This window comes from Heliangelus exortis, chromosome 21, assembly GCF_036169615.1.
Source record: "Heliangelus exortis chromosome 21, bHelExo1.hap1, whole genome shotgun sequence".
In the NCBI taxonomy this organism is placed as follows: domain Eukaryota; kingdom Metazoa; phylum Chordata; class Aves; order Apodiformes; family Trochilidae; genus Heliangelus; species Heliangelus exortis.
The window spans coordinates 3,736,786-3,755,095 of record NC_092442.1 but is presented as its reverse complement, the minus strand read 5'-3'; the positions used below and the strand labels follow the sequence as shown (position 1 = coordinate 3,755,095).

The 18,310-nt window shown below is 52.9% G+C and overlaps 1 protein-coding gene across 1 annotated transcript in view; it reads right to left on the bottom strand.

Annotated features, from left to right (window-relative positions):
- ATP2A3 (ATPase sarcoplasmic/endoplasmic reticulum Ca2+ transporting 3) overlaps positions 1-18,310 on the bottom strand; it is a 51,566-nt gene that overhangs the window by 7,864 nt on the left and 25,392 nt on the right. The window contains exons 6-19 of the mRNA XM_071764847.1: positions 16,054-16,134; positions 14,934-15,019; positions 13,950-14,414; positions 8,355-8,443; positions 6,332-6,434; positions 5,976-6,107; positions 5,117-5,242; positions 3,860-4,078; positions 3,127-3,462; positions 2,799-3,019; positions 1,926-2,128; positions 1,726-1,811; positions 1,000-1,133; positions 468-585 (exon numbers count right to left, since the gene is read on the bottom strand). Of these exons, the coding sequence (XP_071620948.1) occupies positions 468-585; positions 1,000-1,133; positions 1,726-1,811; positions 1,926-2,128; positions 2,799-3,019; positions 3,127-3,462; positions 3,860-4,078; positions 5,117-5,242; positions 5,976-6,107; positions 6,332-6,434; positions 8,355-8,443; positions 13,950-14,414; positions 14,934-15,019; positions 16,054-16,134 (2,399 nt within the window). The remainder of the gene's footprint in view (positions 1-467; positions 586-999; positions 1,134-1,725; positions 1,812-1,925; positions 2,129-2,798; positions 3,020-3,126; positions 3,463-3,859; positions 4,079-5,116; positions 5,243-5,975; positions 6,108-6,331; positions 6,435-8,354; positions 8,444-13,949; positions 14,415-14,933; positions 15,020-16,053; positions 16,135-18,310) is intronic.

Here is an 18,310-nt window from a genome sequence, read left to right as displayed (position 1 = left end):
CTAAAAATCACAGAATGGTTTGGGCTGGAAGGAATCTTGAAGACCATCTAGTTCTGTCACCCCTGCCGTGGGCAGGGACAGCTTCCACCAGACCAGCTTCCTCATAGCCTCATCCAACCTGTGGCATCAGCAGAAGCATCACTAGCCTTGGACTGCAAAGGGATGTGATGCCTCCAAAAGGGCTGAACCATCTTCTGGAGATATCTGGAGATACATTCTGGAGATATCTAACACAATAGGTCCTCTTGTGTTGCCTACAAGGAGAGCTTCTGACTTAAACAAAGGCTCAAAGGGCAGGGCGACTCCCAGTCCCTACACTGCCTCAAGTCACAGGACCTGCCCCTGAGGGCAGACACTCAGGACAACCAACCCAGAAGGTTCCAGACCCAAAGAGTGCTCCAGGGGATGTACTTGCCCAGAGGAGGAACCCCCTTGGGCTTTGTGGGGAGGTGGCAGAAGGTACTCACAGGCATGGGCTTGACGTAGAGAATGAGGAAGTGCAGAGCCATGGACATGATGATGGCTCCCAGCAGCCAGATGTTGAGCCATGGGGGCATCCTCAGCAGTGACTGGTTCTCAGAGAGACTGCAAAAGTGAGAGGACAGTGTCAGTCCCCACGACCTCCTGCCCAAGGCCAGGCTTTTCCACCCCTCTCCAAGATGCAGGGCTGTGGGTTCTATAGTCCTCCTCTCCCAGTTTAGCTTCAGGCTTTGCTGGGATGTGAATCTGGACACCCATCTGCAGACAATCAGCCACATGTGGATTAGGGCTGCTCCTTAACAGCCCTAAACTGCTGAGGGATCCATCTCCAGCCCATCCTCCCCTGCTCCTGGCAGAGCACACTGGCTTGGAGGAGCTTATTTATGGCATTCATCTATGGGGACACCCCAAGTGGCTCTGCTGAGCCCAAGCCAAGCCCCCAGCACACCAATGGATGCACAAGGAGTCCCTGTACCAGTCACACAGAGGGCACACAGAGCCACCCTGTGCCCACCCTACCTGTTCAGGGCATTGCACATCTCGATGGTCACCAGCACAGACAGAGCCATCGTGGTGGGGTATCGGGACTCAAAGATCTCACAGTCAATTCCTTCAAAGAGGGGGTTGTCCTCAGTGCACCTCATGAAGTTCCTCTGTAGGCACAGCAAACTGCTGGTCAGTACAGGACAGAGCAGTGCAAGGAGGGCAGGGAAGAGGAGAAAGAGGTCAAGTGGTTGGGGGGCACGTGGTGAACCTTGATTTTTAGGGGTGTTTTCAACATCCCACAGCTCAGAGCAACTGATACAACAACTTCTGCTGTGGTTGGGGCTTGGGGCCGGGTATGGCTGGAGTGTGGCTCAGAGATTTTCACGTGGAGTTAACCAAGTGTTTGAGTACACGTCTCCATCAAGACTGTACCTCCCATCACGTGTGACACTGGGGTGCAATGGCACCCGCTTTCCCATCACCTTGCTCACACCTACAGCAGTGTAAAAACTGACCCCTTATTCTGGGGTCAGGTACAGGAGCTACTTTTAGCTTTTTTGGATCAAGCTGATGGCAGGCAGCAGCAAGGCTGGTAACAGGAGCCTGCAGGACAGAATTTCCTAATCAAACAAATGTCTTCTCCACCAGTAATTTGGGATCACCCCGATAACCACAGAAGAAAGGGAAGACCCCAGTGCCTGGATCCATGCCCCCACCCAAACCAGCTCACCAAACCAGCCCCTTCCTCTCCTGACTCACCAGCTGATGGAAGGAGACCTGTGGTCCCTCGGCGTCGTACAAGAACCACCAGGTCGCTGCACCCACCGTGGCCAGGCCCACGTACACTGCAGCCAAGAGAGAGACCAGACCCCCCCTTTACCCACCAGCACCCAGCAAGGGACCCCCAAAACCCCACGCCACCCCATGGCCAGCCTCATCCTCTGCCCTCTGGTGCTCACCTCCGATGGCCAGGTAGCGGAAGAAGAGCCAGCCACTGATCAGGGGCTTCTTGGGGTTGCGGGGCAGCTTGTCCATGATGTCCAGGTCAGGAGGGTTGAAGCCCAGAGCTGTGGCTGGCAGCCCATCTGTCACCAGGTTCACCCACAGCAGCTGCACGGGGATGAGGGCCTCGGGCAGGCCCAGGATGGCTGTCAGGAAGATGCTGTGGGGAAAAAACCCGGAGATGTCGAGTTAGATGAGCTCCGAGGTGGCCGAAGAAAGTGTCTGTGTCCACGTGTGGGGAAAGCAAGCAGGCAAATATCCAAACTGGAGTCACTAAAGTCCTGCAGACAAACCCACAGCCCCTCAAGTCAGGAACCTGAAAACCACGAGTGAATTTTGCAGCTTTGTTCTGGTCGCTGTCAAAATTTGTTTCGTAGTTGAAACCCAACCCCATGGCCACCTGTGTTCCCATTCCCAGCACAAACACCCCTGCTGAAACACAAGGACAAAGGATATCCACACGATCCCAAGGCTGTGCTCATGCTGCTGAGGACAGCACTGATTTACTGGGAGGGATGGGCAGGGGATGGAGACAGGGACATGGAGAGCTGCCCAGGACCTGAAGCAAAGGGCATCAGAGACAACAACCCCATGAACAAGATGGGGCATGGGCTGAAACAGACAATGCATTAACACAACAGCTCCTGGGGTTTATAAAACCATAATAAGACAGTTCCCCTATCCCTGGGGAACAAAGAGCTGCTTGGTTTGGTACCTGTGGTTACCATTTTGGTACCATTTGGGGCATCACACGCTGCCCAGGGCAGGGGGTGTGCCCAAATCCCCACCACTGCTCCCCCTGGAATGGTGCCTGGGGTAGGGTCACTCACCAAACAACCTCCCCAACGTTGGAGGAGATGAGATAACGGATGAACTGCTTCATGTTGTTGTAAATAGCCCTGCCCTCCTCAACAGCTGACACGATGGTGGAGAAGTTGTCATCAGAGAGCACCATCTCGGCGGCCGACTTGGCCACGGCGGTGCCCGACCCCATGGCGATGCCGATCTCAGCTTTCTTCAGGGCCGGGGCATCATTGACACCATCCCCTGTCTGCATGAAGCCAGGATTAACAGGGTGCAAAGGGTTGGGCCGGGTGGAAAGGAAGGGACCGGGTCGGCGGGGGGGGGGGGGGAGGGGGTCTCCCTTAGAGCACTCACCATAGCGGTGATCTCGTGGAAGGACTGGAGGTACTCGACGATGCGGGACTTGTGCGCCGGCTCCACGCGGGCGAAGCAGCGGGCGTCCCGGCACGCCTGCCTCTGCGCCTCGGGGGGCAGCTCGTCGAACTCCCGGCCCGTGTAGGCTTTGCCAGTCACGTCCTCGGTCTCCGAGAAGATGCCGATCCGGCGGCAGATGGCCACCGCCGTGCCCTTGTTGTCACCGGTGATCATGATGACGCGGATGCCGGCCTTGCGGCACATCTCGATGGAGGAGGTCACCTCCTTGCGAGGAGGGTCCAGCATCCCCACGCAGCCCACGAAGGTCAGGTTGTTCTGGGAGGAGGAGGGGGACAGCCCCAGATCCGTGTTAACCCCCAGGGACACGGCTGCTTCCCTTCCTGCTGTCACCCCACCGACATTCAGGATGTTTCCTACCAAAACCCCCGTGGGTGCTCGCTATAGCCCCAGTGTGATGGGAGGGTCCCAGCCCCTCTGCTGCTCCTCACACCTTTCCACTTTGCTTCTCACCCCTCTTGGGGGGCCCTGGAGCCCCTCTCAGTGGTCACCCCACAGGGATGGATGCCCAGTAGGACTGTTGGGCCTCCAGGGTTTGCAGAGGAGGAGCTGAGACATTGCCCTACCAGAGAGAAGCTACTGCTGAAGCAGCTGGAAATGGTTGGGAAAACCTTAGGACTAAGCCAAAAAAACCAGCTCCTGCAGAAAGCTGTACCTCGTAGTGGACGAAGGTGGTGGAGTCGTGCAGCTGCATGGTCTCCCTGCGGACGGGGGAGTCGTGGGTGGCCAGGGCCAGGCAGCGCAGGGTGTCGATGCCCATGCCCCAGTCCCGGATCCTGCTCAGGATCTTCTCCCGCACCGGAGCGGTCAGCAGGACCTTGGCAGTGCCCACACGGACGTGGGTGCAGCGATCGATCACGCTTTCCGGGGCACCCTGAGGAGAAGGAGGGTGAGCTTAAGGGATGGAGTGAACCTGGAGGATGAGAGGATCTTGCCAGCAAGCCAAGGAAGTGTTGGAGAAGGGGAAGGAACTGAGTTTTGGTGAAGGAGAAGGCAACGTCCCCACAATTCCAGCAGGATCAGCACATCCCGGCACACAGCGCGCTAGATGGCAGCCTCGGACCGACGGATCTTGGTCGGGAAGGAGGAACCCGCCTCGGGATCTGCTCGGGGATGGGGGGAGGGAATCCATCCTGATTCCTGCAAAATCTGCCCGAGAGACTACCAACACCACAGCTCCTCTCTCAGAGATGGGAAGGGCATCAGGGCTGTAAACTCCAGTGATAAAAACACATTCCCTGCAGGATGCTCAGTGGCTGCCTGAGATGCCTTCATGAATCAGAACATGTCCCTCAGCATCACAGCATCTCACCCCATCCCTCCTGACCTTACCAAGGACCTCTGACGTTGCTGTCTGATGTTAAACTTGCAAACTCTCTGTTGCTCCTCCTAACAAAGCTCATCCCAGACTGCCAGGGCCACAGACATGATGGCTCCAGAGGGTCTTGACCTGACCTAGAGGACAGAGTTCTCCCACCCAGAAGATGTCCCAGTAGGAACAATAATATACAAAATCTCCTCAGAGCCAGCGGGGTGAGATTCTTGCTGCATCTCTTCTCTTGGGAAAAAAATGTCCTTTAAAAACTATTTTATTTCTGGCTACAGCCATGGCTGGACGTGGCCCTTTGTGCACTAGGGGTGTCTGGAGGGTCCAGGCAAGTGCCCAAGTTCTGCACAAGGGCAGCTCCTCCCTGGCCCCAGCACACTCAGGCTTTTCCTCTCTCTAAATCATTTTACCTGCTTGATTTTTTTCCTCCTACCAACCCTGCAAAGCCTCCCTGACCCCTCCTTGCCTCCTGGGGAGGCTCCAGGAGGAGCCAAACTGCAGAACATCCCTGCCCACTGCACCAAGGGCCAAATCCTGGAGGGACAGGCAGAGGGGAAGCAGGGTGCTGAGGACCTTCTCTCCTACCTTGACAAACATTTTGCTGCCAGCAGAGTTGTGGCCAGGACGGGTGGGAGTGCAGTAAACAGACATGGACTTGCGGTCCCGGGAGAATTCCAGGGTGCATTCCTTCCTCATCAGCTGCTTGATCACCTGCAGGGACAGCACAGGGCTGAGCTACCACATGCTGGGGACAGCCACATCTTGGGGATACAGCTGTGCTCCCCACCTTGGCAAAGAGCCCTGCTGAGCTGGCACAGCACCGGTGATGGGAGAAGAGAGGCAAACACAGGTGCCAAAAGGGATGGGACAGTGCAAAAAGTAAAAGGAGCTCTTCTTACATGTTTTTAGGGGAGAATTTGAACCCCCCAACTACAGCACTGCTGCTCAAGCCCATGGCACACACCAGCCTCCCCCCCCCATGCTGAGCCAGACTTTTATTCTATTGACCCACCTGGGATGGCCAAACAGCTGCTGTAGCCTAAGCCCTACTTGCTAAAAAGAGACTCTGCTCACTGCCAACCTGGCACCCAAAGATTTGCTGCTCAGCTACAGAACACCAAGCCTCTTTATCTGCAGCCAGAGCTTCTGGCCAACACCAAGAAAGTCTCTCCTGGTTGAGTTTGAGCTTCAGGGATCACCTACTCCAAAGCTCCACATGGCCCCAGGTGAGTCCCCACAACCCTGGCATCAGCCTCCCCGGTGCCACGGCACTTTCTGCTCCAAAGACAGCACATCCTTCTGCAAGCCAGGAAATTGCATCCTTGTGGCAGATGAGTCCGTTGGGTTATTTCAAGTGGTTATTGCTCAAATAACAGCCACCCCAAAGCTTTCCTCTCCCCCCATCCCCAGGCACTGCAGCTCACAGGGTCCTCCCCCTGCTCACCGAATTGCAGGCGTTGGCTCGCTCCACCTTGGAGAGTTTGCTTGTGTCAGTGTTGAAGACATTCATCTTCTCCACCAGGCATGTCAGGGCTGTTTCAGTGGCTTCCCCCACCTTTTCATAGACTTTTTTGGACTAGAAGGCAGAAAAAAACCCCAAACAACCAAGGAATATAAGCTTTAACATACAACCACTACCTCCTGCTCTGACCGAAGGTGTCCACTGCACCATCCCAGGGCTCCCAGAGCATCTCCTTGGCATGGGATGAAGCCAAGGCAGGGGATCCCAAGGGACAAACCACTGCTGCAAAGGACCAGCAGCACAGGGATAGAGCCCCCACCACCCTGGTATCCCTGTACCTCGTTGTAGTCCAGTGAGGAGTCATTGCAGAGGGCACAGATGGTGGCCAGCTCCACCAGCCCGTCGTACTGCCCACACTCCACGGGCTTCTCGTCCTTCAGGCTGCAGGGAAAAAACAACCCCAAAGCCTTAAGCTTTGCCAGTTTCCCTGTTAAATAATAATGCTTTGCTTCTCCTATCCATCCCTTGTAAAATTTTATGGAAAGAGGGGAAAAGAGCCCACTTAAAGTCCCAGGCTTGGCAACAAACACTCGGGTTCGCAGTTTGTGCTGAAGCAAATTGAGCAGGATGAGTAATAAATATAATATATATATATATTTTTAAATAAATATATAATATCGTTTATATATAATAAAATATCACAGGAGGCAAATAAACTCTGGAAGCAGCCAGAAGGGGGCTGTGGAGGAGCTCAAAAGAGTGTTGGAACTAAAAGCAGGGGCTGCTGAAAGACAGATGAAAAAAAGAGCAAAGAAATCCAAGTTAATGTCCACTCCTCCAGGTGTTTCCAGCTGCTGGGGACCCAGAGGAGCTGTAGGAGCAGCAGCAAGTCCCCTCTCCTCCCCATGATGCTGCTTCATGCTCCAGCAATCCAGAGGGCACCCATGGGAGTGTTTAAGAGCAACAGACAAGTTTAACAACTGCACTGCTCTGGCTGTTTCCAAGCAAGCAGCAAACTGTGGCCTGTGCTTCCTAAAGAGCAGCTCTTTGCTTTGTAAAAGAGGACAAAAGTTGCTGGAAAGGAGCAGCCCTGAGTGCTGCAGGGAAGCTGGATGCTGCTTCTCACCCAGTGGCAGGAAAGGCAGCGGTGGTTCTCAGGGGAAATAAAAAATTATCCCAGTTCCAGGAGAGGTAACTGCAGGTTAGAGCTGTCTAAACTCAGCCGGTCAACTGCTCGCTGGAAAAATAATTTGTCAGGCATTTATTAGCATCAGTTTATTCCACTGCTTGTTCCCAATGGAAAGAACATTTTGGAGCCCTTGTTGCGAGCTCAGGAGCGGAAAACAGGGAGCGGCCAAGAAAATCTGAAAAATCTGTTTGCTGGGGAACAAGAAACTGTGCTGGGCTGAGAGCTGGCAGAGGAGGGAAGAGCATGGAGGATGCTGCCCCAGGGGGAGGAGGGAGCACCCTGGGCCAGGCTCTGATGTTTGGGAAGGCAGAAATATCAGAAATTGCTTTGGCAGCACAGGAACCCTTGGAAAGAGCTGGGAAGGGATGGAGGGGTACAGCCCCATTGCTGTCTGAGACCCACACGCCAGGAAAGGGATCAGAGGAGGTGCTGCTGGATGGGTGCTGCAAGGGGATATGAGGACAACCAAGGTCATGCTTATAATTTTGCCCACACCAGGGCCAGGATAAGCATTTTGGTCCCACCAGACCCAGAGGAATGGGGAGTGGTGGGGGGGTTCCTTTCCATGACCACCTAAATGAGCCCTGGCACCCCCCTCAGTGTGCAGAGATGAGCACAAGGATGAACCAAAACTCTAAAACAACCTGAATTGCTGCAAGATCAACCCCTGGAGAACAGGGGACAGGGCAGCTTCTGAAGTTAGCAGACACAAGTTCAGCCCCTCAGTCCTGCTCAATTAATTGAAACACACTGATTGACACCAGCTTGTGACCTGGCTCACTTTTTAATGGAGATTCCCAAGCAGAGAGCAAATTGGTTCTATAAATGTTCATGAAATTAAGTCTAAGGCTGGGATTAATTATACTTGCTCCCCAGATGAGCTGAAGGGACAGCAATGAAGAACATGCCCAGGATCACACAGCAAAGCAGCAGGGAGCAGAGGCTGAGCTGCTCATCTTCCTCCTTCCCAGACCTCCCCCAAGCTGGGGAGCATCCCCTCAGCATCTTCAGGGGGGGGATAAACAAACACAACAGCAGAAAACTCCACAAACTGGCATGGAAAACCCAGCAGAGGTGAGCTCAGGGTCCCCCAGCTTGACCCTCCCCCCTGACTGTGCTGCTGGCCAGGGCCACCCAGTGTCACCAGGGGAATGGATGGGACCCACACTCACATCTGTCCCTCGGGGGTGTAGGTGGAGCCAGTGATGCTGAACTCATGAAGGCTGCACTGGGTACCCTCCACCTTCTCCATAATGAACATCTGCAAAGGGGAAGAGATGGAAACAGAGCATTAGGCAGCAATTTTTGGTACAACCCACGTGCCCAGCCTGGAGAGCCACCAGCAGGCACCATCCCAGCAATGGCCCCACTGGCACCAGGCTCAGCCCATCACTCCTGGCCATCCCTGAATCCCTCCAGCTCTTTGTCATGTTCACCTCCTCCAGCTCTTTCTTTCCATGGGAGAGGAGAGATGCCAAGGCAGTTCCTAAGAAGCTGCCTGAGTTTTTCTTGGAGCAGAGGAGGAGTTGGGTCCTGGTTTCCCCTCCTGCCCCAGCCACTCTGGAAAAGCTCCATGGGACAGGATCTGCCCAGCTGCCCTGGACACCCTTTCCCAGCTGGCTCTTGGCCCCCAGCTTGCCTTGGCTATCACTGGGATGGCAGCTCAGCTCCAGGCACTGGCAGCTCAATAATAAAGCCCTGGGGAGCCTTAGAAGTCCCACACACTCTATTTTTAGTGACTTTTGCCTTTCAAACTCCTTTCAGTTTCTCTCTTGCTGCTAGAGTGAAAGCAGACAAAACCCCCCAAAAAACAAAAATACAGTAAGCATCCCCCTTTCTCCTCAAGCTCTCCCTTCCATCTCTCCCCTTGCTCAAGCCCTGGCCAGGGCGACAGTTTGGCGACACTTTGTTTCTGCTTAATCATTATTTATGACCCACACTGAGGGCCAAAAAGTAGCATAATAAATAAATAACTAAAATGGGTTTGATGAATGAGTTTCCCCAGCCACAGGCGCCTGCGAGGAGCAGCCAGGAGGGAGGATGGCTGCAGGGAAGTGATGCCTCCAGCTTTACAGACCTGCTCAACAGCTCCAGAAAGTGGGTGCAGGGGTGAGCATCCCTCTCCAGCCTGTCTCAAATCATTTATTCTCCCTGTTTATTTTCCTCTGTTCCTTTGAGATGTTCCCCAGGAGAAATCAGGAGGCATCGCTCGGCACCAGAGATGCAACAGCTCCGGGTACCACCCACATCTCTCCCCTCTTCACTTCCACCCGCCAGGTTAATTTACTAAAATTATTAATTACTGTTAATAACAACAGTGCAGCCATGAGTGCAAGACCTCCCCATGCAGCCCAGCACCTCCAGAGGCAAATTTAGGGACAAGGCAAGGAAAAAAGGTCGAGCTCGGGTAAGTATTTTTACAGCAGGTTTAGCACCACAACACCTTGGTCAGTTGCTTTGGTCCTTGTTTTACAGGTTTGGGCAAATCAGAGCAGAAGGTTCCAAGTGTAAATAGTTCTGAGCTCAAAGCAACCTCATTGCAGCCCCACAGTTTCACAGCTATTTGGAGATATCCCCTTTGCTGGGCTCCTGAAACCCCTTTTTAAAGGATTTCAAAGAAAAACATGAGCCAAAGGGCTGTAAAAGAGACTCAGGACATCCTCTGTCAATGCACTAGCTCTTCTGGCAAGACCTGCAAACACTAATACATGAAGAACCTCAAGAAATAAAGTCAAAAAGAGTGTCACCTTTAGTCACTGAATTGCCCTGAGGTGACAGACTCAAAGAACAGAGGTGAAGTGTGGCTGAAATGTCCCAAAGTGGAGGCTTCTGTGACACCAAAAAAAGGACCTTCAAAGGGTGAGCATCTTTCATCTCTTTTTGAGGTGTCCAATGCTCTCATCCTTTCAGAGAGCCAAAATCTCCTGAACTCTTCTGAAAACAGACTCCTGCACTCAGATATGCCAACTGGACTCTTATTTATTAAAAAAATCTGAACACATCCACCTCAGTCACTGGGCCTGCTTGTTTTCCAGTGCTTACAGCTACAAAACAATCACTGCTTTCACAGTAGCAACTTTCTTATTAAAAAAGGAAAGGAAAAAAAAAAAAAAAAAAAGAAAAAAAAGAAGAAAAGAAAACCCCAAATCATTCCAGGCCCTTTATTTTTCCATTCCTATTAAAAAAGGTGCTGGGTAACCCACAGCAACCAGAGGTTATATCAGATTTCCTGCCTGCTCCTGCCTTGCACGATTGGCAGAGCAAAGGGGAAGCCAGGGCACTGCAAAGGGGGTTGCAGGTTATTTGGTGTGATGTTTGGGCAGATTGCCAGGCTGAAAAAAGGAGGTAGAGGCTGGCAAGCTGAGGAAATAGCCACATCTCTAATCTGTAAGGAAGATAAGTAAGGTTTCCATGTCAAAAATAATTCCAATAATAACAGGAGCAATAGAGGGAGGTGGCAAAGCTGAGCACTGGAGCTCAGCTGGGAGGTCTGGAGAGGCTGCTGAGGAGAGATGCTCACCAAGGGGCTGCCTGATCCCCTGCATGGCCACAGGGAACACCAGCTCCTGCATCCAGGGAGAACCCAGTCAGCATCCCTTGGACTTCCCCCTGCTCACCTCCCACCCTTCACCCTTCTAAAACCATGCTGGTGATTTGGGGTTTTACTGCAGCAGAGAAAGGGAAACATTCCTACATGCTCATGACCAGTGCACCCTGTTCCAAAAGGGTTTCAGGCATCAAACCTCCTGCCCCACAGCTCCAGCCTGGCCCCAGCACCGTGTCCCACAGCCCATCTGTGTTTTTTAGAAAGGAAAGGGCACCCATGGATGTCCTGACCCTGGCATCTGGCTGCAGGATGGCAGGGAAGAGGGATATGAAGGATACATCTCCACAGTTCTGTACTTTCTGTAATAGCTTTAAAAAACCTCCTCCTCTGTGATAGGATCCCTGTCTGGAATATCAAGAGGCTGTAATCAGCAGTCACTTACCCAGCAACCCAGAGATCAACATCATTTTCCTCCTGTTCTGGAAGCACCCCCTGGCAGCTGGCACAGCCCAGCAAGATCTGCCATTCCCTAGGGAATGCTTTAGATATTCCAAATGGCCACAGCAAGGCACAGCACCCTGAGGACTGGGAAGCAAACAGCCCCAACACGGCTCCTGGGTGTCAGGTCCAGGCTCTGCTGCAAGGTTTATAGAAAATAAACCCCTTTCTGCTGTTCTTCCCCAAAATATCATCCATCTCGGAGAAAACCAAACCTCCCCAGCCTCAGGGCACCAGCATCTCCCTCTTCCAACCCCACAAAGCCCATGCAACCACAAATCACATCTCCATTTCAGGGCCTGGCTTCCAAATGCCACCCTCATGCTCTGGAAAATTAAAGCAGGGTGCAAAAAAGGGTGCTGCAAGTTTTAGGAGAGCAATTTAAATGTGCAAGAGCAAAGCTGCAAAGCCTCTGCTGCTTCTCCCCCTGCCAGCCCTTCCATCATTCCCAGCTCCAGGGTTATTTATTGGTCAGAATATTTATTTATTGGCCCCTGGTTGTCCCACACCATGAGCTGGGTGAGGTGGTGGTCAAGGAGAACCCCCCAGCTGACCATAAGGTGAGAAGTGAGATGAACCACAGCTTTCATCTGATTTACTAAGTGGTTTTGTGGCTTTACTGCAGAGCTGCAGCCTCTGGTGGATTCAAGGCCAGAGCAAAAGCACCAAAACCTTGGCCAACCCAGATGGGCAAGGCCCCCTGCACAGAGCCCTTCAGTCCACCAAAACCCTTCAGTGTGCATTTAATGCCCACCAAAACCCTTCAGTGGGCACTTAACACCCACCCCAACCCTTCAGGGGGCACTTAGGAAATAAAACAGTTAACTAATTCCTTCTACTTTAGCCCTGCTTTAGCAACCTGGGAATCATTTTCCTAAGAATGTAGATAGCTTGAATTCCAGCACCTGGGGAACATCCCTTTGTCCCTGCTGACCCCATGGCATCCACACTCATCCTGCTGAGCACCCCAGCCATGACTCCAGGGCACCAAGCAGGACCTGGAGCTGCTGGTGCAGCCCTTAAAAACCACCCAAGGGCTTTAAAACCCACTCAAAGCCTCTCTAGAGTCACTTCCCAGCTCCAGAGACCTGCTGCCAGCAGTGGGACAGAAAGGGCAAGCACTGCCCAACAGCACGTCCCATGGCCCATGGCCAAGCAGCTGCACTCACCCTAATTAAGTATGTGATTTAATTAAATCACACTCAAATAATACAATAATACAGGGTTTTTTCTTGGTTATCAATGAGCTTTTGTGGTTCCTTCCCATGGCTGAGCTGGCTGCTCAGTGCAGGAAGAACATCCTGGGCATGCCACTGGCTGCTCAGTGCAAATATTGACCCAGCCATCACTCCCAGAGCTGCTGGTGGCTTTGGCACTGCCCACATCATGGGGGGAATCCCTGCCTGTTACATATTAACAGGGTGGCTGTGTGTCCCAGGGCCAGCCCCACTCTTGGCATCATGTCCTGGGAGTCAGAAATCAGCCAGGTGAACAACAGAGATCAGAAGGGGTTGGGAGGACCATGCCCCACTGCAGGAGGTGAGGGTTCTTCCGCCCAAGATCAAGGAGCAGATCCTCCAGTAGATGTGAACTGGGGAAGTCCTACCTCTCTCCTGCAGTCTGCAGGGCTGGAGTGACCTAAAAAACACCAGGGTCACCCTTCAAGAGCATCAGCAGGGGAGGAAAACAGGCTGGGGGAAACCTCCTCCTGGTGTCAGACATCACTCACTGCCTCGTTCAGCTGTGTCTCATTTTAAATCGTGTACAAGGCAGAAATATCAGACATTTCCAGTCATCTGGAGCTTTGCAGCACAGTCATGGCTTCCCACCATGCTACCCACGTGTCAGAGAGGAGGGATGCTGGCCAGGATCATTTTCCCCCACAGCAACACATTTTCCAAGGTTCGCCTATAAAATCGATGCACCAAGGCCATGAATAAAATAAAAAAAAAAAAGCTTTCCTGAGACTTGGGGATTAATGGGAAAGCTGAGAAGTACTCAGGATGGTCCAGGCTTTCCTAACAAGTCACCTCTCCATACAGCTAGGAATGAAGAGCTCTCTGGTAGACCATGACATTCAAGCTCTTCACCAAACCAGGTGAAGAGCCAGGGCTGCCTGCATCAGAAGTAATTTCTGGTCCAAGCCCAGCTGAACCCAACTCTGGTGGCAGATCCCATAACTAAAGCACCAGTTCCACCACTCATGGGCATCTTCACTTCATCCCTGAACTGCATGGAGCACATCAGGGACAGCTGGATCCACACAGGTTGCACTGAGCCTCCAAGTTTTGGCCTCGCAGGTCCAGGCTTTGTAATTTCATGTGGTGCAGGTTCCTCACTGGTTTGGTTAAAAACAAGGGAACAACCAGCAAGAAAGCAAAGGAGGCTGATGGCATCTCCAGGAGCTCTGCCTCAGCACCACTCTCAGCAGGAGCAAATGCTCTCTGGACAGAGAGCCCTGAATTAAGCCTTCAACATGGCACCTCCAAACTGCTGTGATCATAAAAGGGAATTTTCTAACCCCAACCATGCCAAGAAAAGCCAGGAACCACCTCATCCCCGCCTGGGCAGAGGAAGCTCAGGGCTTCCTCCATCCTCACCTTCACATTCCCACTAGGAAACAAGTCTGGCCAGGACAGCAAAGCCTCAGGATGGGGATGAAGCAGTGCAGGGAGCTCAGGGGCTCCCTAAGCATCCCCTCAAAAACCCCCCAAAAACTCACCCGGCAGACAGACATCTGGTTGGTGGTGAGGGTGCCCGTCTTGTCAGAGCAGATGACAGAGGTGCAGCCCAAGGTCTCCACGGAGGGCAAACTCCTGACTATGGCATTCTTCTTGGCCATGCGGCGTGTGCCCAGTGCCAGGCAGGTGGTGATGACAGCCGGGAGACCCTCGGGGATGGCAGCCACTGCCAGGGCCACCGAGATCTTGAAATAATAGATGGCCCCCCGAAACCAGGAGCCCCCATGGACAGGGTCACTGAAGTGGCTGACGTTGATGACCCAGACAGCAATGCACACCAGGAAGATGACTTTGGAGAGCTGCTGGCTGAACTCATCCAGTTTCTGCTGCAAAGGGGTCTTCTCAGGCTCTGTCTCCACCATCTGGTTTCGGATCTTCCCGATCTCCGTGTAAACCCCCGTGGCAATGACGACCCCCAGGGCCTTCCCAGCAGCAATGTTGGTGCCCTGGGAGGGAAGAAAGGGGACAGAGTGGAAATGTGGGCATGGAACATCTCATCCTGAGAGGTTCGATGGGTCACGTGTTGTGAAAGAACGATGAGGTCTTGTGTTGAGGGGAAAATGAGGCATCCTGGAATTTTATATAGACCCGTTCTAAAGAAGCAGGAGACCCCCCCCTCCTGAGAGCTCTTTTGTCCCTCAAGGACTTGACTTGTGTCCAAGAGGAGCATGACCAAGGAGGAAACCCAAACTTGCAATAGCTACAGGCTCAACCACAAACCTTCTCCCTCTCTTGATAGGAAAACATCTGAGATCCACCAAGGCATTGAAGGACACCTCATGCCACAGCCCAAATGAAATCTCATGGAAGCAAGTCCTCATTTTGATGGATTTGGGCCTCTTTTTATAGATTTTAGTCTTTCTCATGCATGCACTCTCTTTCAGGGCTCAGAGACCTCCCCTGTCCATCAGCCTCTTCTCTTGATGGAAAAATAAAGAGATGGGGACAGGTAATAAGGGACTTACAGAGAAGAGCATGTTTTTCTTGTCCTGGTTGACAGCCCGGGGGTCAGGGATGGGGTCAGCATGTTTAATCACTGACACAGACTCTCCTGTTGAGACAAAAAGGAGATGAACCACCTGTCTTTCCCCTCCAGCCTCCACTCAGTGCTGTTATGGGCCTGCATCACCACTCCTGCAGCTTTTTTAAGCAGCATGCTGCCACCAGAGCATCCAAACACCCATCAGGAGGATGCCTGAGATGGTCCAAGGAGCTCTGAGGATGAGGGCTGCAGAAAGATGACCTGTGCAGATCACTAACAACCACACAGCCCACCAGGATGGAGCCAAATCCCCAGGTTTGCATGGTCAGAGGTGGCAGCACAACAGGAAAGGTGCCCAAAACCCTTGTGCTGAAGGTTGGTATTTTGTCCTTTGCAGATTTGCCTTCTAGCTGCATCTCCTTTTGCCTTCAGGCACTAAGTTAATGCCAAACCACATTTGAAGGAGCCTAGGCTTCTTTTCCCCTGTTTTTAACATTTTTTATGATTGCTCTTCCTTCCCTGCTGCCATCTCCTAACTCGATGCATTTAGAAAATCACATGAGAGCTGAAATACTGGAAGCAATTTTTGTCATCTTATCTTTCACTGGCCTACCCTGGCAGCAGAGAGAAAATTATTGAAATATCTTAGATGAGCAGCTTTAAGGGCTTTTTCAGGGCTCAAAAAAAAAAAAAAAAAAGCCCCACATATTGTCACCTGAAGTCTCCCTAGCCTTGGACACTTCCAGAGATGGGGCATCCACAACTTCTCTGGGAAAGCTGGGCCAGGGTTTCACCACCCTCACATGAAAGAATTTCTTTCTAAAGTCTAAAATTTTTAAAATCTCCCCTCTTCCAGTTTAAAGCCACCACCCCTCCTCCTGTCACTCTATGCCCTTGTAAAGAGGGGACTTCTTCTCAAAAGCTCTGGGCAAATCTCAAGACTTTTAGCTGACCCTTGGACCTCCCCAGGCCCTCAGTCTCATTCTCCCACCCCAGCAATGCCTTTAGCCCAGCATCAGCCCCAAAATTTGGCTCTGGGAAGATGGCAGAGGGAAAGCTCTGCTTCCAGCAGCCCCCTCAGCCCCAGCATGCCTGCAACACACCTGTGAGGATGGACTGGTCGACCCGCAGAGTGGTGGAGAGGATTTCGATGATCCGGATGTCTGCTGGCACCTTGTCACCAACTGCAAGGGCAAGAGCAGAGCAGCTCCATCAGGGGACACTGGCACCAACACAGCTCCAGAGCAGGTTTGCCAAGACAGGGACCTCAGTGTGAGCAGAGGATGCTCCCAGCAAGCCCCCAGGTTCCACACTGCTAACTCTACCTCCATCAGGGACTGCTCCAGGACTCCCTTAGCCACAGCACTGAGCACCCACAGCCCTCCTGCCTGCTCCCTGCAAGCTTTTCTCTTGCCTCTTCCCTGCAAAAGCCCCCAAACATCCTTATTTTCGAGCAGCCAGAGCTTTCCAATGCTGCTCTTGAACCTCTTTGCAGGGCTCCATGGGCCTCTGGAAGCTGCTGAAACTGGGAAGCCCTTCAGTAGCTGAGACCAAGAGCTGCCCGTGGGTCTCCTGGCAGGACAGAGTGATCGTGGGTGAAAGCAGCTCCATCCACCGCTGAGTACCACCCCCCGAGGCACATGTGCTTCCTTCAAAACCCCATTTAAAGCTCCACTTCCCGCTGGGTTTCTTCCTCCCAGCTTTTCCTCCTGCTCCATCATGGGCTGGACGCGACGGCGCTTGGGAAACACAGAGGCAGCTCCGTCCCTCCCTTCGCTCAACTCCCGCCGGCTTGGCCGCGAACTGACAGATCCCATCCCAGAATTTAACGAGGGTTTTCCTCCCAGGGCTCATAAACCAACCCCCCACACCACCACCACCACAGCCCCCGGGTGTAGCGGGAAGGGGGGGATTCCCTGGCACCGTTCCACCGCTCCGGGATGCGCCCTCCAACATCTGCCCCCTTCCCTGTCACACAGGGTTTGGGACTCAGTTACGCCCCCCCTCAAAAAAAAAAAAAAAAAAAAAAAAAAAGTATTCCCGCAGACTTTGGAGCTGCTCGAGGATGCTGGAGCCCCGTAAAGAGAGGAAGGAGCCTCTCTGTCCCCCGGGAGAGGCGGGGAGGGTTTGCAAACATGAGCTCAACCTGCAGATAAACCCCCCCCACACACACACCACCACCACAACCCCCAGGTGTAGCGGGAAGGGGGGGGATTCCCTGGCACTGTTCCACCGCTCCGGGATGCGCCCTCCAACATCTGCCCCCTTCCCTGTCACACCGGGTTTGGGACTCAGTTACGCCCCCCCTCAAAAAAAAAAAAAAAAAAAAAAAAAAAAAAAAAAAAAAAAAAAAAAAGTATTCCCGCAGACTTTGGAGCTGCTCGAGGATGCTGGAGCCCCGTAAAGAGAGGAAGGAGCCTCTCTGTCCCCCGGGAGAGGCGGGGAGGGTTTGCAAACATGAGCTCAACCCGGAGATGAAAATCCTGGTGCTGAGCGCCCATTGCTGCGGGGGGAGCCAGGTGGCAGATAGAGCAAGAGCAGCCCCAGAGGACGGACGGAGAGACAGACAGACAGACAGACGGACCCAACAGCTGCTGTTAGCTGGCTATGGAACATGTGCTGCTTGCCCAAGCACCACGAGTTTCCTCGCCCAAAATCTCCGTCATTTTTGGGCAAGGCAGAGAGTGGCGCCGCAGCTGGAGCTCAGCCCTGCGAAGGGATTCACCTCGATTGCCCGGTTACAAAAGGGCAAAACCCAGCTGGGTTTGCAGGGCTTTGCCAGCTTGCAAGCATCATTCTCTTCTTGTCACGGTGTAGGAGGTTTTCAGCTCCCCTGCTGCCCAATCAATTGTGTGTGACCCTCCTGCCCGTGCTGTCCCTCCCACCCCAGCATGTCACCTCAGTATCCACAGCACCTTCAAAGCTATTGCTCCTGATCCACTTTCCCCTAGGGCAGCCTCCCCGCTTGCTACACCCTCCCGACACCCATAATTTGCTAATTAATTTGCTATTCATTAGCAAACCACTCCAGAGGGGAGCTCCACTCTTTCCCTTCCAGCCGTGGTGCTGGTAGTGCCATTAAAACGTAATATTCAGCAGCTGATGGGCAGGCAGCAAGCACTTGATTTGGGGAAAGGTGGCAGAATTTAATTAATTAATTAATAATTGGAATAAAGAGCAGGTCAACAGCTGGAATGCATTGCCAGAGCTGGCTTGGGAGCACTGCCAGCTCTCCCAGCTGAGGCTCTGGCCCGTGTTCCTCCGCTTGAACCTCCCGGCATTATTTTTATGTTCATCTTCCAGCTGAAACCCAACTGGAAGACATAAATAACAGGAGCCGGCTGGGCGTGGGAGGGATTG